Genomic DNA, 21,982 nt, shown 5'->3' on the forward strand with positions numbered 1-21,982 from the left:
CTATAGATCTGTGTATAACGTTTTTCCTTTGTGGTCTTCCCAAGTGACACATGTTCTGGGTCTGTGGGCAATCCTTGTCACATCAAGTTCCGGTTTACTATGGTACCATTTGTTCAGCAGCTTGTCCATCTGCTCTTGCTTCGTTATTCCATGAAGTCTCTCCTCTTCTTCATCCCTCCACTCCACAAGGGAGTGGCTGATGACGGATGGGTGGGAGAGACGGAGTATGGTGTCCTCCCTCATGTCCTCAAAGAACTGCACAACACATTTCCGTGCAAAGTCTCGAGCGTGCAAAACACACGTTTCGTCAAAGAGCTTCTGCTCCACGTCCAGGTAGTTGCTCCAGTACCGTGTCTGCAGGAACCTGGCGTGGTCATCAAAACAGGGTTTGAAGAGACGTCCCAGTGCTCCCAGTACAATCAGGAAGAGGAGAATGGACCAGCCCACTGCCTGAGCGGGGGCAAGGAAACACAGAGACAATCAAAGCTATCACATGGTTACTACTCACACATACTGTATATACAGTAGTGTGTGAATGCTCAAATGGATGGCCTTTAATTCATGTAAAACTCAGTCAGCACTGCTTGCTGTCCCAACCAACAGAATGCTATGGTGTAGGACAAATGAAACGATCCCACTGTGAATTCATGACTCCTGTATTATACTTGTAGTGGCATTCTTGCTACCAAAAGGTCACTTTAGGGAATTTGAAGCCATTTCCAACGCGTGGTGGTGTACAACAATGATGTCCTCCATTGGCTTGAGTTTGACACTTTTATTAGCTTGCAAATCTTTTAAAGTCAATTACAAAAGCTGGATCCCACAAGACTTAAACCCAGGCTTGTGCATAAAAGACTAAAAATACTAATACTGTGACACAAAACAATTAAATTGCTGCACACACACACAGACACGGTTGAAGAACTGTGTGTCTTTCCTGATCCTAATTCCCTCCACCTCCTCAGCTGTCTCTCATCTATCTAACTTTTGTGTGACTAATGACCCAACCCATGCTCACAGGTGTGCAAGTAACCCATAACAACCAGTGCCTCACCACTGACACACACACATTCACTCACACAAGCACACAGATCCAAATTGGCCACAACAATACTTATACTCCAGCTTTGCATACCAGAGAGAAGGCAAACAGCCTCACACAATTCTCTCTGCCATTTCCACGTTATTCTTTGTTGGTTTGTGAATCAGGTTTATGTGGGCGGAGCCATTCATCATCATCAACTGTGGGAGAGCTCAAAATGTATACTGTATATGTACGTTTGCCTGTTTGTACCACTGTAGAAAACTTTTAGTCAGACCTTGGAATTTCCTTGGTTCTGGGTTGTTCCTGACACAGGTCTGAATTGGGAGCAAATTCTAATGCAACAAAAGCTCAACAACTTTTATTTTAAAGCAATTATTCACTTACACAAACATACTTATGGCCAGTATATTCAACTACTGGATCTTCAAGATCTTAAAAAGTTTTTCATATCAGGTGACTTGACAGCAAATGTAAGTGAACATTTAGTAGTGTTATGGCAGGACATCCCTCCAAATGTAATGTAAAGCTTGACTGTATTACGCTTGCACATTTACCAGTTAACGCAATGATTTATGGTCCATCTTATTTCTGTGTCAGGGTTCACTATGAGGTCTTAGTGTGCGTGTATATACTGAGGATGTCACAGCTTACTTGTGAATAGCAGCGAACGTAACGAGAGACGGCTTTGTGAAAGGAGCTGTTCCTGAAGATAATATCCTCCTTACAGGGAACTTTGGACATGATGATGATCACATCCAGATCTGTGTTGTTGGGTAAACCTAAGGAATGATGATGAGAAGCATTTCATCCTGAGTTCATATACTACAGCATGGTTTCACTTATAGTTAGTAGTTTTTCCCAGTTTACTGTATTTTAAATGAGTTCACACACACACACACCTGAGAAAAGGGCAGGGTCTACGCTCACACTAAATGCACAGATAAAGATTTTTCCATCCAGCAAAGTGACCAGGATCCACACCATCGGGGCCAGCAGAGCTCTTTGGATCATAGCTGAGAAGAGGTACCTGCGGAAAGTAAGATTTTATTTGTTGTAATGATACAAACACACAATAACACAAATCTGATGATCAGATGTTTGGTTATCAGCTATTTCTCTGCTTTTTTCATCAATAGATTCATTTTGCATCATGTATATATACAGTGGTATGCAAATGTTTGGGCACCCCTGTACATTTTCATTTTCAGTTAAATATATCATATAGGAGACAAACACAGTGATAATTGAGAAGTGAAATAAAGTTTATATGATTTACAGAAAGTGTGCAAAAATTATTTAAACTAAATTAGGCATGTGCATATATCATTTAGGCACCCATGACATTTTATTGATTTCAATACCTTTAGCACTAATTATTGGAACTCAAAATTGGTTCAGTAACCTCAGTGACCCTTGACCTCCATACACAGGTGAATCCAATCATGAGAAAGAGTATTTAAGGTCAATTGTAAATGTTTCTCCTCTTTATCATCTTCTCTGAAGAGTGACAACATGGGAGCCTCAAAACAACTCTCAAATGACCTGAAAACAATGATTGTTCAACATCATGGTTTAGGGGAAGGATACAGAAAGATATCTCAGAGATTTAAGCTCTCAGTTTACACTGTGAGGAACATTGTGAGGAATGTGAAGACCACAGGAACAGTTCTAGTTAAGGCCTGAAGTGGCAGAACAAGAAAAATGTCAGATAATCAGAGGTGAAGGATGGTGAGAACAGTCACAGTCAACCCACAGACCAGCTCCAAAGACCTACAACATCATCTTACTGCAGATGGTGTCACTGTGCATCGTTCAACTATTCAGCACACTTTACACAAGGAGATGCTGTATGGAAGAGTAATGCAGAAAAAGCCTTTTCTCTGCACCTGTCACAAACAGAGTCACTTGAGGTATGTTAAAGCACATTTGGAATAAGTTGCTGTGGACTGATGAAAGTAAAATAGAGTTATTTAGGCAAAACAAGGGGTGTTATGCATGGTGGAAAAAGAACACAGCATTCCAAGAACACTTGCTACCTACAGTAACAGTTGGTGGTGGTTCCATCATGCTGTGGGGCTGTGTGACCAGTGCAGGGACTGGGAATTAAAGTTAAAGTTGGGGTTGCAAGGATTCCACTCAATATCAGCAAATTCTGGAGAACAATGTCCAGGAATCAGTGACAAAGTTGAAGTTGTGTCGGGGCTGGATCTTTCAACAAGACAACGACTCTAAACACTGCTCAAAATCTACTAAGACATTCATGCAGAGGAACAAATACAACGTTCTGGAATGACCATCTCAGTCCACAGACCTGAATATTATTATTAGAAACCATCAAACCTGACTGAACTGGAGATGTTTGTAAAGAAGAATGGTCCAAAATACCTTCTGCCAGAATCCAGACTCTAATTGGAAGCTATAGGACAGGGGTCACCAACGTGGTGCCCGCGGGCACCTGGTAGCCCGCAGGCAGCCAATACGGTGCCCGCGGGCTCACTTCACTTCACCTCACTTGCATGTATTCGTATGATCGCTCAGTAAAATATCTTTGATATTGTTTATAAAAACTGGTAATCGTTAGGAGTAAGCACTGGAATTAATGTGTATGCAGTTGAATGCATAATATTAATCATTTAAATGGTAAACAAACAAAAAAATATTATATGGTAGCCCTCCATATTATTTTTTACCCTTAAGGTAGCTCTCTGTCTCAAAAAGGTTGGTGACCCCTGCTATAGGAAGTGTTTAGAGGCTGTTATTTCTGCAAAAGGAGGATGCACAATATATTTCTTTTGTGGTGCCTAAACTTATGCACAAGTCTACTTTTGTTTAAATAATTCTTGCATACTGTAAATCATATAAACTTGCCATTTCACCTGCTATTTCAACATGAACTCAGCTGTTGTGGTAAGAATGCAAACAGACTTTCACTCACTTCACCACAGCAGGATTTTTGGACCTGTTCCCAACAGGTCTCATCCATTCGTCCATCATGACTCCTGTATGTCGGTTGATCAGGACGCCAAGGAAGAAAAGTATGATGGGTGGAATGATCATAACTCCCATAGAGTAGAGTTTGTTGTACTGAGGAAGGCACGGGCATTTAAAGTCAAAGCTGGTGTAGAGCTTGACACTGACCAAGGCCAGTACAATACAGATCCCGTTTGAGATGGACTCAGAGTTGGACTGAAAGTACTGCAGGACTAACTTCAGACGCTCCATAGTGTTAAAAACACTCTTCTTCAAATTTTAGTAATACTAAATGCTGCTTCGTTAAAAATGTATTTAAAATTAAAAAAACAGCTTCGCAACACAAACTAGTTTTCAATACACCTGTGCTTTTGTGGGAAGATCGCAGCTGTGGAGTGAGTCCTACAGTGAGACACTCTGAGACAGAGCTGTGTGGCCACACCCTGAATCATTGTTTAAGGCTTAAAGGCAGTCAGTTCCTGGATTGTTCTGACATTTTAGCCTGTACTCGCTGCACACAAACACACACTGCATGCAACAATGACATGATCACAAGATGGCAGGATTTGGTAATATAGCTTTATTTTGACTGAACTAAGTTAAGTCAAAAATATGTATTTATTTATTTAAAAGATTCGAAAGAACATTAAAGGAAAGTGAAAGAAAACATTTTTGACAGTATTGTTCAGGACAAATATTTCCTCTCTTGAAATGAGGGAGAAGAGGCCGAACCAAGCGTTCTCATATTAAACCAATGCAGACGAATCTTAAAAGATATAAGAACTCAAAGCACATGGAAACCAAAGATCAATATCAAATTATTAGAAACAAAGCTCACAACAGAACACTAATACACCAAAGGTGTAACTAACTTTTTTACTTAAAACACAACTATCAAGATTTCAAGATACAAGGTGGAGGGAGACGATCCACTTTGGCGACTCACAAAGACAGAAGCCAAAAGAAGAAGGACTTTTTTATAGGTTCAAGTTATAAGTGTCCAGATATGAACCATTTGTTCATGCCTTTTCTTTTTATTCTGGTGAGAACAGTCACAGTCGACCCACAGACCAGCTCCAAAGACCTACAACATCATCTTGCTGCAGATGTTTTCTCAGGCGAGTGTGATCTTTGACGACTCTTCGGCATCAATCACTCTAAAAACGCCAACCTTCTCCGTCTTCACGCTCCCCTTTTCTTTGTCTGAAAACACAAATAAGACACAAAACACATATTCATACCTGCAAGGCTTATGAAAGCTGGTGATGTTGGAGTCGAGAAAGGCAGCTACAAATGTTAAAACTATAAAATGCTTTGCTTTCTGGACTATTTATTGTGTATTGTATACTTTTTTTCACAAATCTGATCAACGTGATTATATTAACAATCACCTGTCATATGTTTTTTTATATTGCAATGTCAACTGTGCTACAGATTACTCTTTAACACAACTTGTTAACTAAGTAACGTTAGTTGCAGCCCTACATCAGATACATCAGCAACACGAGTAGCAACAGTCACAGGAGAACTCATGCAGCCTTTTACTTATGCGTCTGGTTTTGCCGTCATCCGTTAGCATTGGCGTCGTGACACAAATCAAACGACAACAGCCAAATCTCACCCAAAGATTCCTCCAAATTCACTGTTCCTTCTGTCAATTGATTTAACTAAACAGGTAACACAGTCACCTATTGAACACTGAATATAATTGAGGATATTATTTTCTTAATTTTATGTCATCACGTATAGTGAAAACAAAACTAAAATATCACACAATTGCTTGAATGTTTAAACCTAAATGTGTGTCTGGTTTTCGGCCCATAAAGAAGTTTGAAGTCATAATTATGGGTTTTTCTTTTTATTTTAAAATTCACTCAAGAGCAAAAATCAAACTGATTATCTGACACCAATTGACTAATTTGAAAATGTTTTAAATATAAACCTACTGGCCACATCATTCAGCCCTACTTGTAGAGTAGAACACAAAGGCTGACCACTACTTGACAATAGCCATGTTTACTGTTGAAGGGGACATATTATACCGCGTTTCTCCAAGTTAAACCTGTTCCCTGTTGTCCTAATGAACATAAAACATTTTTTTTTAAAGTAAAACAAAACTGAAAAGGTGCATTATGTAATAAATCATAAAATCCTCCTAATATGTCACAGAGACTCAGGAATAATGTTCATATAACAAACTGAACTCACTAACAACAACAGTACAGACTAAATATTTACTTAAAAATAAATATTTTGCAGACTGCAAATCATGTTTATGTTTTGAAATCATGTTTTGGCGTCATGTGGCGCCACCTACCGCCGTCTACCGATCATTGTCACAGTCACAGTCAGTAGAGTCTCAGCTAACGAGCAACCACTGTTGCCAGTTACGTCAGAGAACGAAACCTAAAAGACCTCGGTATTTTGAATTAGAATGAAGTAACTGTTTTTGGCCACATTCTTACATATGACACATTTAAATGATTTTTTTTAGTGTTTTTGATTTAAATGATCAAAAAGTCGATTTTGCATAATATGTCCCCTTTAAGTGGATGGAGGAGCAGTGATTCTTTTACTCACCCAGCATGTCACTGCGATCCAACAAAATCTCCAGGTCTTTGTCACTGATGACTTTCCCCCTCGATGCTTTCACCTCCCTGGGTTAGACACACGTTATAGAAAAGCGTTACTCTCGCCACACGTTGAAGAACAGTCCATGAACAAAGGACCATGTCTTACTTCTCAGTGCCTCTGGCTTTAAGTAGATCCATCAACTCATCCAGATCAAGGCAGCTCTTACTCTGGTTCAGCTCTGACCTTACACCTTTGAATTTATCTGAAGAGAACAGCCAAAAAACAAAGAACAATAAATTGTAAATAAATCATACCAATTGTTCTTCATTCAAAATATTATGCATGTTTTTTTTTATCTTTTAAATAGTAAATGCACGTCGTGGAATGGAATGAAGCCACTGACTTTTGTGAATGACCATCTGCTCTAGCTTCCTCTTGGCTGAAGCCCTTTCCAGGATCTTCTGGTCGATGGTGTTTCCAGTGACGAGGCGATAAACCAACACTGGTTTGGTTTGACCGATGCGGTGACAGCGGTCCTGTGCCTGCAGGTCTGCCTGAGGGTTCTGAGAGGAAAACATCACTTCATGTTAACTGGAATAATAACTAGACAGGAAACAAAGAAATATAAAAACATGTAGTTTTTTTTGTTTTTTTATGTGCACACACCCAGTCACTGTCAAAGATAATGACTGTATCAGCAGCCGTCAGGTTGATCCCAAGTCCTCCTGCTCTGGTGCTCAACAGGAACAGGAACACCTCAGGATCTTGGGAAAACTTTGTCATCTGGGGAAATACAAGTGTGATGAAGCGGTTGCATGGAACGGATGCGTCTCTGAGTTAGTGAGTCTGCAGTAAAAATATATATTTAAAATGTTCTACATTGTGTAACGTTGAGAGGTGATGTACTTCCTGTCCAGAGAGAATCTCCTTATAACGTGCACAAGCTCAATTCGCTTAAACAATCTTTATGTTCAGACATGGAAGTGTAAGAAAGCAAGTTACGGGAGGCTTGCTCTGAGAAAAGCAATAATATTGCAATAACATCGTAAATCATGAAGCTTCTGCAATACCAATCAAATATATAAAAACTCACATTTTCTTCTCTCTCGGAGAAAGACATGCTGCCATCCAGTCGGCTGTACTGGAAACCCCTCAAATAGCAGTAATCCATTAATAAGTCCAGGATGGAAGTCATTTGACTGAAGATCAGTACCTGGATTACAACAATGAATTATACATATTAGTGGGCAGTTTGTGTTGGCACACACCCCCCCCCACCCCCACACACACACAAAGCAGACATGAAAACAGGATCATCGCACACAGATCGACATGATCACAGCTGATGCACAGCGTCATCTACTCGAGGTGGACAGTACAGTTCTGAATGTGTGACCTGATACATAATATACTGTATTTTTTGACTTGGCTTATTCAGCATAGAGTCATCATACTTCTTGGATGGAGACCACATTGCCCTTTCTATAAAGATGGAGAGGCCCATAAAAGTCTCCCAAGTTCATCCATCTTGCACACAGTAGTTGTTTTAGTAGTTAGACCTGAGGGCTTTAAAACAGCCTAAGATGAAAAGGGCATTTCAATTTCAGTGTTGTGAAGAGAGAACAGTAGAGAACTGCTGCATCCCTGCAAACACACATCTGCAGTTTACACTTTACAACTAGCCTACGCTGTCGGGGGCCAACAGCAAGGGGTATATACGCAAACTTTCCAATATACCCAAAGTATACGCACTCGCACCTGCCACTAACTGTTTTAATTAATTATGAATAAATTCAACAAAATAACAGTTAAATATTATGATATAATGCTGACTACACTTTATACATGTTCAAAGTATCCATATAAACTCCATATTGAACACAGAATACCTGAACTCATACATTTCTCTCTAGTTTTTAATCAAACTAGTTAACCTATTATACCTTGTTAAATATTATGAATATTAAAATGCTAACCACACCTGCCATATCTTCAAAGTGTCCAAATGTCATGAAAAAGCAAACACTATGTTTATTACATTTCATGAAAAAGCTACAATATGCTCAAACTTTCCATTCAATGCATTCAGAAATGGAGGCTTAACTATTTTTATATGATAATTAATAAATGTATATTATAATGTAATAAATATTATGAATAAGTGCTAAATAAACCCATGATATCCTCAATGTGTCCAAATGAGCTCAATAATAAAGAAAAAATGAAAAAAATATTTTTTCTGTGTTCACTAATAAGTTAACCAGTTAACTTATTATGTAACTATTACCAATCATAGCCAAAGTAATAATGATTGTACTTGTAGATAGTTGTTACATGAATCATTGTACAACATTTGAAGGCAATATCTCCATCAGTCTGGAGATAAAGCCCAAAATGTGTTTTTAGCATAATAAATTAATTAATTTGCTAATTAATAATAAAGCTACAAAGATAGGGATAATTCTCAGGTGGTATGTGATGCCCATGCAAAATTTGAAGCCAATACCTGCAATACTTTGGAAGATACAGGCCAAAATATGGTTTTTATATCATTAATTAATTAATTAACTAACTAATAAACTAATAATAATGGTAGACAGCTCAAAATCAATAGGGATCATCTACAGGGGGTATGTGACCCATAAAAAAATAAGAACATTTAATCCAGTTATCGCGTTAACGGCTAAAATCTGCAGACGTGCAAAGACCGATTCCATAATATCCGCATTTCTCGCAGATATAAATATAGAGACTAAAATACAGTATATTGCTGACACTATCAATGACAGCAACAATAATCATAAAGGTGTTGCCTAGTGGCCGTTAGCATGTAAATGTAGCTTCTGGTGCAACTTTTTCACCTTGTGTCCTCTTTTCTTCAGAGCAGGCAGCAGTCTGTCAAGGATGAGAAACTTCCCTGAGCTTTGCACCAGCTGCTCATCAATCTGGGTCGAGGACAGAAGACAAGAGAAAATCAACAAGCTGCTCTAGCAGTGTGTACTTCACAATCACAATTGAAAAACCTTTCCTTTGACTCTGAACCAACATTATTAGTATTATATTCACAAGGAAACAACTAATCCAATCCAGTTTTATTTGTAAAGCACTTTAAAACAACCACAGTAAATCAAAGTGCTGTACAGAAGAATAAATAAAACAAATATAGTGCCGCGCAGATGGAGTAGTGGTAAGCACTCTTGCTGGTTGGAACAAGGGCTTTTCTGCATGGAGTTTGCATGTTCTCCCCGTGTGTGCGTGGGTTTTCTCCAGCTTCCTCCCACAGCCCAAAAACATGTGATATGGGGATTAGGTGAATTGGTCACTCTACATTGACCATAGGTGTGAATGTGAGAGTGAATGATTGTTTGTCTCCATGTGTCCCTGTGATGGACTGGTGAACTGTCCAGGGTGTGACTGCACCTATTGCCCAATGTCAGCAGAGATAAGTCAGGGTCACAGCTCCCCATGACCCTGGTGCGGAGGATAAAGCGGTAAAAGATGAACGGACAACTAAACAAGTGGCAGTAACATACGAGTGGAGTAAAGAAAGATAATGATATGGAGGAAAATGTCTTTCTTAAAATTAGGGGAAAAAATAATTCATTATTCCACAGAAAACTGACTGACATTGAACATTGTTTATTTAACATTTATCAAGAGGCCCATTAAACAATTCATTGTTCCATGTTGCCATTTTTATTTATTGCACTAGATTTAAAAAGGCTGCCTTTTTTTAAACTGAATATACACGGGTGGTGATGGTGGGGGAGACTTTATGTACAGTATATACCTCAATAAAGAGAGAACCAATGACCTGCATTACTGCAGCACAAAGACTGAGGTGTGATTACCTTGAATTCCTGAGTGGCAGGATCAAGAGGATATTCCACCAAGTAGGGATGGTTACAGCATCTCTTTAGAAGCATGAGGATGTTCTGCATCTTCAGGTTGATTTGAGCATCCAACGGGCTCTGGACATCCAACACTGTACGGGAACTGGAAGAGGCCAGAGGAAATACACTTTAGGCTGCATGTCTTATGCCATCACAGAGAGTCACTTTGTGTATAACATGCCTTCAGACCATAGGATACATTCAGGGAATATTAAAAGTTTAGAATCAAAACAGACTTGAGAGTCATTTAAATAAGCAGCTATGAGTAAAATGTGGTTATAGTTCCAACCTCTGCTCCGCCTCCATGCTGACGCTCTGTAGATATTTGTCCAGGTCCTGAGGCGTCTCTCCCTCTGTTTCACTGTAGTCCACCTTCCTCCGACTGCGACGCTTTGGTCTGCCACTTGATGTCAGTTCTACAGGAGCCTCCATCTAAATGAACAGCAGCAGAAGTCAGCCATTTCAGGTATTTAGCTTTTACTGGCAACTTTTTGGAGATTAAACTGAAAAGATCATGCACCAACGTTCAGCCATCATGTAAATGTTTCTTTACTGTGCAAAACTGACCAGGAATGAAAAGTTTTTTTCCTTTTCCCTACAATTTTTGGAGCTGCACCTGTACCAACAGGCAAAGTAATAGACTGGTCATGAAGCCGTGGGAGCACGACATTGTAAGGCTGATGAATAATGAACCCATAGAGACCAAATTAACCAAGTAGTTCTGACTCTGACTAATGTAGGACCACTTAATAAACAAAAACTTGACCGAATGTGAACAACCAAAACCAGGCCCATGTCTATAGGCATAAAGGAGACTGAGGACATTATAACAGCATATTTTGATTTAACTACCAAGTCTAGCAACAAAATATCTTTGAATCAGTTATTTTTTGTCAGAATAAAGGCTGAATTCTGTATGAAATTGTTATTTGTGCAAATAGTTAAATCAGATGATCACATTTTTTGAAATTTGCCAGGCCAGATATTGATGCTGGTGTGCCAGTCTTGGCCCATGAGCTGCCAGTTATTTCCTTTTTCAATGAAGAGTATATAAATAAAATGTGAATAGTGTAGTATCCTGCCAGGGGGCATTACCTTGGTTGCGTGACATCAGCTCTATTGTACAGAGGCCCAGACACGACATGGGGATGATTAACCCACAGTTACAGTTATTTCGTGGCCACAGAAATAAGCATGACAGGTCTGGGGATCCGTACTATTGACCAATTGCAATCAAGTATTCAACCAAGCCCCATCAGAAGTCATGTTTGCTTATGTGTCGAGTGCAATAAATTACAGAAATTGTGTTCCCTATTTTATCTCCATGTTAATAACATAACCAGTGTTTATTCTGAATAAACAGAAATAACCATGACTACAGGAAAAAAGATTGGCTGATGACTTGACTACCAAAACAATCATTAGTTGCAGTCACACCTAGAAATATTATACATTTACATTTAAAGGTGCCATATGTAAGAATGTGGCCAAAAACAGTTACTACATTCAAATTCAAAATACAGAGGTCTTTTAGGTTTCGTTTTCTGACGTAACTGGCAACCCGTGGTCGCTCAGCAGCTGAGACTCTACTGACTGCAATGGTTGGTAGACGGCGGTAGGTGGCGCCACATGCTAAAACATGATTTGCAGTCTGCAAAATATTTTGCAAAATTTTTAATGCAAATATTTTGTCTGTACTGTTGTTGTTGGTGAGTTCAGTTTGTTATATGAACATTATTCCTGAGTCTCTGTGACATATTAGGAGGGTTTTATAGCCAGTTGCTTTAGATTTATTACATAATGCACCTTTAATGAAAGCAAAGTGAATGCAACATGACATTACCTTTTCCTGTCCCAGCATTTTGGTGATGGTGTTGTTTACCACAGCAGTGTAAAAGGCCTCCTGTTTGGTTGTCAGAGGAGCATAAACTACTATCTCCTTTTTAGGGGGAACCTCCAGGGTGACATCTGATTTCAGCCTCCTCAGCAGAAAAGGAGTCAGGATCTGGAACAGAAAACGTTTATTACATGTGTGTCACCTATAAAACCCACTGAGGCCAGTGATTCTACTCTCAGAATACACATTTTTACAACCAGTGAGTGTACAGTGTCCAGCACTGTATTGTTTTTTTTTTTGCAGAAAGTTAAGCTCTAGAGATGTGCAACGCAAGAAACAATGTAAAATGATTGAATTTTCTTATATTACATTATGATTAAATCATGGACTTCTCCCCTCATTTAGTCCAATTTCTAATTGCATTTTAATGTTTTTAAATTATTGTTGGTCTTTTTAAGCAAACAACAAAGTTGTTCTTCTCCAAAGCGCAATAACCATAAATAATCTATTAGATTCTGTTGGAGCTATTTATTAGTTTTGTTTTTAGTGGTAATTTAATTGAATAGTTTGCTTATTATAGATTATATTGTTTAAATTATAGTCATGTTTTTGATATTATAGCTTTGCCTTCTTAAAATGAATTTATGTTTACTGTAACATTTGGATTAGATCCGTAAAATAAAACTGGTATAAATAACTCCTCTCAGCACTGGATTTGTTGGATATTATTTGGATGTTCAATGGATAATTAGTATCGACTGCTTTTTACATCATTCCTGGATTTCTCAGCGGCGTGAGAGAGGCGTGGGCCGGAAAACAGAAATCTCAATCTGGCATGTGCACAACTGCTGAATAATGCCACATTGGAAAATACTAGAAAATAAGTGTCTCAAAAAAAATTCATATCTGTGGACTGATGCATGCTTTTCTTGGAACAGCCGAGTTTACACAACTCTCTCACTGTCACTTGTGAGAGAAGAAGCCATGACACAGCAGATAAAACTAATCACTCCTCTATTCGCTGTTGTCAGTTTTGTTCACAAAAGAATCATGCACTAGATCAGTGCACATAGTTAAGAACACAGGAGTCTTATAGACTTTATAAAGAGAGATAACTGAGCTTTATAAATAAGTTTAAAAATCATATTAAGAAGCACTTTATAACATTATAGCATGGTGGAGGTCATTTGGAGGACTGACCTGATGCAACATGCTCAGGACGTTCTGCTCACGCTCCGCTGCCACCACATTCTCTGCCTCCTCAATGGTGTCGATGTCAAACCATGACTCAAAGCTGCAAAGTACACACATCAAAGAGGTTACACCTGAGCCACTAATCCAATTGAATTATCAGTACTTACCAACATATACGATAATTACATGTGGTGCCCATCCTTTCATAAGGATTAGATTTACTGACTGTGAAAACTACTCTATGATGATTGCTACTGACGTCATACTGCATTCATGCATTCGTTTGGTGATCCCCTGGTAAACTTCAGGATGATCTTATGATCTTTGGAAGAAGGTGGTAAATCTAAAATTCTGAAACCCACAATGCAATTGTGGGAACCTCATTGTCACGCCCTTGGTGAAACAGTAACAATCGACAAACAGTGGAGATTGTTAATAAGCTTTACATTCCATTTTTTTGGGAATGAAAGCACATGGTTGTGTTTCCATTATTTCTTTTCTGCAGCAGGAACATTTCCAGCGAGAGGAACCAACGTGCCAAGGATGCAAGGGGTGCTCTGGAATCACTAGAGTAAGACAAATACAGATTCACACATGTATAACATAGTGGCTATTAGGAAAGAGATGGGCATTTCCCGTCACAGTAATTCTGGCCAAATATTAAATATCCATTATATTACGGTCATAATTGTGAAATAATTGTTTTGTGGGACTTCCACATCAACATCCAACCATCATCAACAATGCCATCATAGTAACAATGGATCCTTTCAAATACTAACAAGAGCCAATACTAGGGATGGGACTTTTTTGTCAACAAATTGATCGACAATCGACACGTGCGCACCTGGACAAAACATTTATAGTAAAAAAAGTCAAAGTGTCACAAACACGTAAAGTTCACGACCATGGAGGTTAAAGAAGATGTGCACGAGAAGGTGATCCTGTTGTCCAGACTCTCTGCTCTCTCACATGAGTCACCGGCTCGTTCGCTCAGTGGCTGTGCACATCCAAGCGTGTGTGTGTGTGTGTGCAGTGCAAACGAGGTTGTGCTTAAGTTTAGGACGGGGGTGGGGGACATAACTCGAGCGCTAAATGAAGAAGGCATCTCACCCAGTCAGGATCACTGTACTTCACTCTGTTGGACACCTAACGAGCCCCTCATTTTTATTATCGCTGTTCTGATGGTCAATAATGGACATTACAGCCATTTTTGAGCCTAAAGGAAGTAGTACGCTGTAGAATAGATTACACCCCCTCATTGCTGCTGTTGCTGCTGAAAAATTTGACAAAAAATTCGACACGTGGACCTCGACAATCGACTCTAAAAATGTGTGAAATTCCCAGCCCTAGCCAATACATTCAGATTTGATCAACACACACAGGACATTCAAAAGAAAAGTAAACAAAGACTATCAGGCATTCACAAAATAAAAGGACTAAAGGTTTCATCAAATCTCCTCCTGCTAAATAACTACAAAAGCCATCACAGACATCACAAACACAGCCTTTAACCATCACAGTGCTATTTCAGTAGGGAATCCAGCTTTATGTGAAGGACATTTAACAGTCTTTGTCAAGAGATGTCACTACATGTTGCACTCTTTCTCTGGTATGCACCAATGTAAGTGAGGCAATCCATACCCATGTGTAAAAAATCTGTAAAAAACAATTTCTCGAAAAGGGACAATAAACTAAAAGTGACAGTATTCTAAATAGGATTGCTAATAATCTTGAAGTCCTGGGATGACTGGACAGATGGCTCCCCCTTGTGGCGATATCACAAAACATTGCAGAATACACAACAGCTAATGCTAGATTCATCGTCTACCATTTTGTCCTCCATGAGACCACTTTCTTTGATGCAGTTCTCCCTTCAGTAACATTCTCCCTAACCTCCACATGGTTCTCTGAAGAGCAAGTCATTTTCCAAGCTTCCATAGTTCACACATTTCACAACCAAAGGTGTTTTCTCCACTGTGTTAATGTGATTCTGATCTGAATGCGTGTCTTGCCTCATGAAAACAGTTTATCCCTTTGTCACATAAAATGACAGCTCTCTCGCTCACATTGATCTCATTAAACAATCAAAACAATATTTTGATAAGGAGTAGCAGTGCATCCACCATTCCAGAGGGGGGAGCTGCGCTTCTGAGAGCGGGTGTGGTGATTATGTCACTTCCGGGTACTGGCCAATCACAACACACTCTGTCTTGTGGGTGTGAGAGTTCAGTCTGAAATATCACGGCTGAGCAGTGTCAGAAAAGACAGATTTCTATCGGCTCGTTTACAGCAACTAGGAGGTTTTTGAGCATAAAAACAAGTTAATGTATGTAAGTAGACCTCCATAACTAACATATATGTGCAACAGGACCACTCTATGTGAACTTTAAACACCACTCTTATCTAGTTTTGTGGTAAGTTACTAAATTAGAAAGTTGATTAGAATAATTTACAGGTAACTTCTTTGAAGGGCCCTAACTTTGCATTTTGTCTTTACAACTGCAATTAGGAATCAGAAATCAATACCAACAGCACTTTGTAACATCTGTTAAGAAAAGTGTTATATGAATAAAGTGAATAAATGAATATGAATGAATAAATAATTTTTCTTATTATTATTAGAGCAGTTACCTCTTGAGGTCATCAAAAACCTCTGGCAAGAGAAAGTTGAGGAGAGACCAGAGCTCAGCGAGGTTGTTCTGCAGTGGTGTTCCTGTCAGCAGCAGCTTGTTGTCAGTGGGAAACAGCTTTAGCTCTCGCACCAGTCGACAGTTGAGGTTTTTGATCCTGTGACCTTCATCAACTACCATGTACTTCCACCGGAAGCGCTGTAGCAGAAAACATGGATGACCTGTCTTTAACTATAATATTCATGACGACAATCAAACACACGTATGGAGCTTAAAATAAAAAAACAACAAAAACATTTTAAAGGTAAATTCAGGACTTTTTAACCTAGGTGTGCGAGTTAATAGTATTTTCAAAAACTGAAAAAAATTGCAGCGATTACACAGCATCAACAAACCAGCTGAAATGAGCTAAAAACACACCTGGAGGAATTTTCTGTCATTCATGGAGATCTCAAAGGAGGTGATGACCACGGGACACATGTTTAGGGGCCCTTGAGGCTTGCGGATCTCTTTCAGCAGTTTGGCCCTCTCTGCCTGGGGTCCATGGTAAAGCAGCACAGAAACCTGGATCAAAGACATGATGCTTGTCAAATGGGTGAGTTAGAGAATGTATGGTATTATTATTATTATTATGTGACACTGCACAGCTATTTGATAAGGTAAAGCATACTAACATCAGTTTGGTCAACAGTACAACACATGTGTTCTTGTGAGCACTATGTTTTTCATTCAGGGTCAAGTCAGACGATGGAAACCCGTTCTCTCACCTCGGGTGTGAAGCGTTTGAATTCACTGATCCAGTTGGGCAAAGTGGAGAGTGGGGCAACCACAAGAAACGGGCCCATCACTTTCTTTTCTACCATGGTTGCGATGTGGGCGATGCATTGGATGGTCTTTCCAAGTCCCATCTCATCAGCGAGGATTCCATTTATACCATTCTCCCACAACATCTGACAGCACAGAGAGATCACAGTAGATGTTTGAACACAAATAAAGAACACCAAGTATTCACTAAAATCTACAGAATACCCCCCTCATATATATGCACTCTCCAGACACAGACCTCCTATAAGCTAATAAAATACAATTTTGTTAATGCCAATAAAGACAAAACATTTTAGTATTACATTCATTCATTAGTATTACATTCTACTCCTGTTTTATTCTTTGTCATGCTGGGAAAATGGTGTAGCATTAATTTGAATATATAGATTAATTAATGAATAACCAAGGCACATAAACACCACTCACTCTCAACCACTCCATGCCTTCAATCTGGTACCACCTCATGACCCCTCCAGTGAAGAACTGTGGCTGTTGGGCAGGGACCAGCTGACCTTCTACCATCTTGTGAGGATGTAGAAGGTGCTTGGCATCGTCTCGCATCATCTCTGAGAGACGGTTCTTGATGTCTTGGTTTGAGTCGCTCATCTTCTCTATATCCTCAGCTTCAAGCTTTTTCTGGGCTGGAGTCTTGTCCTAATATGACGTTTGAAATATTCTGTATGTTAAAAGTATTAAGATCACATCTGACCATAGTGGGAAAAAAAGTCCTTACCACTTGCTCCACTTTTGCTTTCTTTGCCTGAGACATGATTTCCTGAAAGACAAAAAACCCCAACAGAACTACTGTTAGGCAAATGAACAATATAGAGGCAAATTAGTAGGGATGTGTACTGAAACCCAGTGCTAAATGGGCTGTGGGGCTACATCCTGAACTACTTTAATATCAGTAATAGGCCTGCTGTCTGTGTTTAATTCTCTGTCTTCAGTAGAACCAATAAGAGTAACATTAAAGCACTGGATCATATAAATATGTAGTACCATTAAAATCTTAATGACACCCATCCCCACAAATGAGGCCTTACTTGTTTTGTCAGGACATCAGATATTTTGTAATCTTCATTCCTCCTCCTCTTCTTTGTGTCTAGTTCAATGACAAAGAGTTAAATAAGTCACACAATCTTTTGCCTTTTGTGATTTCAGAGTTGATTTTACTCACTGAAACATTTCTGTACTCTGTATTTTATAGAAGAAAAAATGACTCACCTTTGTCAGGTTCTGCACTGTTTGCATTCTGTGTGTAAAAATAACTGATTGTATGAATCATTACAACAACATTGTAATTACAAGTTAAACACCTGAGTAAAAGGCCTCTCACCTTTTTGGTCTTCTTCTCCAGCTTCTCCTTCCTTTGTTTCTCCTTCAAAAGTTGAAGCACAAAGGGAAAGTGAGTGTTGCCACAAGACACAAAGCAAAAGCAGTTGACAGTTTCTGTTCAAACACACTACCTCATTCTGCTGTTGCTCCATTTTAGTCAGAAGGAATTTAGAGTAGATATTGCTCTTCTGAAGCAGATGCTGCAGTCTCTTGAAGCGCATGTCCTGAGAATCTCTCACCCACGATTCTCGGGCCTGAAGTGTCACACAAAAATGACAGTTATATTCATTTTAAATATTTGATACATACTGTAATACACACATTTTCCAAAACAAGGTCTGTGTAACAGGATAACAATATTTTTAGTTGGAATATGTCAATAGACTGGGGCCTTTTTGCCCTTCTGCATGGTCTCCCTGTGTGTGTGTGTGTGTGTGTGTGGGGGGGGGGGCTGGGGGGTTGTTTAGCACAATTTGAAACACTTTTCAAATCACTTATATTTGGCAATGTGATTAGTAACACATTTTCCTGTGGGGTGGGATGATGAAGTGAGAAGAGATGGGGTGATATATCTTTCTTTGAAATTACTGGGCAAGCTAGAACTCAGAGGTGAGATGTGCAGTGGTACGATCCAGAGCGAGAAACATACCTTCTCCATCATATCTTTTTCTTTCCTCTCCCCTTCCTCCATCAGTTGCTTCTCTTCTTCCTCCATTTCTTTTGTGATGGTCACTTCAGGCATCACATTCTCCAATTTCACACCAACGTCTTAAAAGAAAATAACAGTGACAGTGAAGACTGTAGTCGGCTCAGTACGTTCTCAGTAAGTTTTACTCAGTCTTATTCAGGCGGTCAAGTCTCGTAATAACGACAAACTCAGAAACGAGGGATGAAGTATGTCGTATTCACACCAGCCCTTCTAATTCGAATCATAGTTTGTCGGAAATTCCGGTTTGTTTGCACCAGAGTTCGCACCAAAGAAGCGAACTCTGCTCTGCCTATAACATAGGTCTTGATTCCCTTCAAGTGAACCAAATGCAGGAAGTGCACTACAACCCAGGGAATTGAGGGTACAAAGCAGGGCATTGGGGTAAACACAACCAGAACATATGCATGTGTAGAATGATAGCTGGGAGAAATGTCTGAGGCCATTGTTGCAACATACATGTCTCGTATGTTCACATAAAACCATAGGATTTGATGAGGCTCCATCAATTCCTATGCTCTGATGTGGTTATTGTCCTGCATTAACCAACAGATGAGACACTTTTCTTGTTCATTGACACAGCGCCGCCTCAGGTGAGGAGGGGAATGTGTTATTCAAAAGGTTCAGGTCATTTTACTAAAGTGCAGCATGACAGCAAACTTGGACCTGCTGAATGTTGTAACCCCCAAATGAACCAAGTCCCTAATCGTACAGAGTCCAGCAGACTATTAGGTGTGAATACGACCTCAATATCTCAGCACTGATTTAACATCATTCCTGAAACTGGAATAGCCAAAGAAAAAATACAACCAAGCAAAACTATCTGAGGTCCCAGAAGGTCACAGATGAAGATGCTTTTTTAACTGACCAGTGGAAGATACAGTCTCCATGGCTGTGCCCAGCGGCTCCTCAGACTCATCTGGTTTAGGACAGTGAGGTGAAGCACTGCGGCTTTCGTCCTTTTCACTGTTAGCACCAAAAAGAACAGACGTTACTCATAACTCACAACGTAACATGAATGACTTTATAGAAGGAGGGCAAACTCTACAGACATGTCTGACATTTTTGGAATCTGAAAAAAGGTTAAACTTGTAGAGCATGTTTAACCTAAAGTGCATGTGAGCAGCGGGACTTAAGAGCTGCAGTATCTAAGAACACAAAGAGTAGAGGTAGAGAAAGTGAGCATAAGAGAGGTGGAGATGAGAGTGGAGGGCTGAAGTGTGACAGAAGGAGGGCAGCAAAAGTGCAAGGGAAGGTTTTACAAGACAGTTGTACCATGTTTGGTCTAGGATGGACAGTCCTATATTCGAATAAACTGAGAGAGTCTCGCGCTGAGGAGGAATAGTGATTATACTGAACGTGGAAGGAGGAAGACCACAGAGAAGCTTCATGGATGTTATGAAGGAGGACATGAAGACAGTTGGTTAAACAGAAGAGGACACACGCACACAGAGTCATTAAAATGTGTAGAGCTGCAACTGACGATTATTTTCGTAATCGATTAATCTGTCGATTATTTTCTCGATTAATCGATTGGTCCATAAAATGTCAAAAAATGTTAAAAAACGTTGGTCAGTGTTTTTCAAAGCTGAAAATGATGATGTTGTTGGAAGTCTTGTTTTGTCCACAAACCAAAATGATTCAGTTTTAATGATTTCTTTGTTTTGAGGAGCAAAGAAACCAAGAAAATATTCACATTTAAGAAGTTGAAACAATCAGAAATCTTGTTTACTGATGAGAAAAAGCTTCAAACCGATTATCGATTATCAAAATAGTTAATAATCTATTAATCGATTCATCGTTTCAGCTCTAAAAATGTGCATATTTTAATGCAAGATGAAAACAGCAATAAAATACGCGTTCTAACAAGATGTAGTATTTCATCAGGGTGCATGTATCAATACAGGAAATGTATTTACTTAACACCAATAGAGCTACATTTGAACGGTTAGTGTGTTGACACAGCTCATAACTCAGTCTTTATTGTCACACACACCACGTCTCTGCAAAACACACCGTTAAAACATTAAAACTCACCAGCTCATTGTTCCCCTCAGCAATGGAAACGTGTCCAACTCTCTGCTACAAAGTTACACTCACTCAAAAACACAAAAGTGTTTTATCAAACTAACTCAAATCGTTTGTAAACACACGAGTCCGCACGTACCACGATACACACGGAGCGGACACGCGTTTCTCACACTGATGTGGAATAAAGTCCACAGCAGGTTACTTATCCTCAACAGGACATAGATGTGGCGCATTTCCGGAAAACGCCTTTCAAAATAAAAAATGTTTGATCCGAAATTGTATTCGTCATGTCTTATTTTGAAATCAGAATCACTCTACTTCACACCACTTCCTGCGTAAACTCGTCTAACATCACAGACGTATGAGTTTAATGGTGGGCGGTGCCACTTCATTTCGCGCCAAATCTGACTGAACCACTACTTCATCAGGAGGGTTGCTTCTCGTTATTGTGCGTAAATACTTCACTGTGTTTAGGGGTAAATACCAAACTCTGATCACTCATAAGAGGCAATAACTTATAAAAGTCATGTAAAAGTCTTTGTGTCGGATAAAAATCTATTTTATTAAGCCAAACTTGCATTCAACAGCACATACACACACCCCTAGTCCAGCACCAGTAATCCAGTCATCTGATATTTCCCGCGATTTGAAGGAGTGGGGGAAAAGGGGGAAGGTACGGAGCCCCGGAGGGGACATTTCCGAAAAGAATGGCAAGACTGCGAAATTTCGCAAAAGGTTTTGAGCTGCTCATGGATTTTGCGATAGCAAGAATGCTCTAGTAAAACAAGACTAATGTAAACAGGTTGGAGTATGTCTGAAAACACTAATAAATGGCTATGTTGAATGTTTTTAATAACATTTATCACACAAATATCAACCCTAACCCTACTTAAAGACTTAGTTAGCAACATTAGCAAGATGGACAGCAAGTTAAAAATC

General features: G+C 39.4%; 2 protein-coding genes across 2 annotated transcripts; both read right to left on the reverse strand.

Annotated features, from left to right (window-relative positions):
• On the reverse strand, nucleotides 1–4,267 carry calhm3 (calcium homeostasis modulator 3; the record flags this gene model as incomplete). Its single annotated transcript, XM_083897971.1, has 4 exons — nucleotides 1–450; nucleotides 1,697–1,824; nucleotides 1,945–2,072; nucleotides 3,981–4,267. The coding sequence occupies 4 exons, from the start codon at nucleotides 4,265–4,267 to the stop codon at nucleotides 1–3; spliced, it is 993 nt and encodes a 330-aa protein (XP_083754097.1).
• Nucleotides 4,268–5,129: 862 nt separating this feature from the next.
• Nucleotides 5,130–20,424, reverse strand: hells (helicase, lymphoid specific; the record flags this gene model as incomplete). Its single annotated transcript, XM_083897972.1, has 23 exons — nucleotides 5,130–5,218; nucleotides 6,596–6,672; nucleotides 6,755–6,851; nucleotides 6,993–7,152; nucleotides 7,256–7,372; nucleotides 7,683–7,802; nucleotides 9,451–9,534; nucleotides 10,441–10,585; nucleotides 10,772–10,914; nucleotides 12,326–12,487; nucleotides 13,520–13,613; nucleotides 16,148–16,344; nucleotides 16,567–16,710; nucleotides 16,914–17,096; nucleotides 17,398–17,625; nucleotides 17,705–17,746; nucleotides 18,015–18,073; nucleotides 18,196–18,223; nucleotides 18,308–18,349; nucleotides 18,438–18,560; nucleotides 18,956–19,074; nucleotides 19,881–19,978; nucleotides 20,288–20,424. 23 exons carry the CDS (start codon nucleotides 20,422–20,424, stop codon nucleotides 5,130–5,132), a joined length of 2,688 nt encoding a protein of 895 aa, XP_083754098.1.
• Nucleotides 20,425–21,982: the final 1,558 nt, after the last annotated feature.

The sequence above is a fragment of the Microchirus variegatus genome (genome assembly GCF_963457635.1).
Source record: "Microchirus variegatus genome assembly, chromosome: 11".
In the NCBI taxonomy this organism is placed as follows: domain Eukaryota; kingdom Metazoa; phylum Chordata; class Actinopteri; order Pleuronectiformes; family Soleidae; genus Microchirus; species Microchirus variegatus.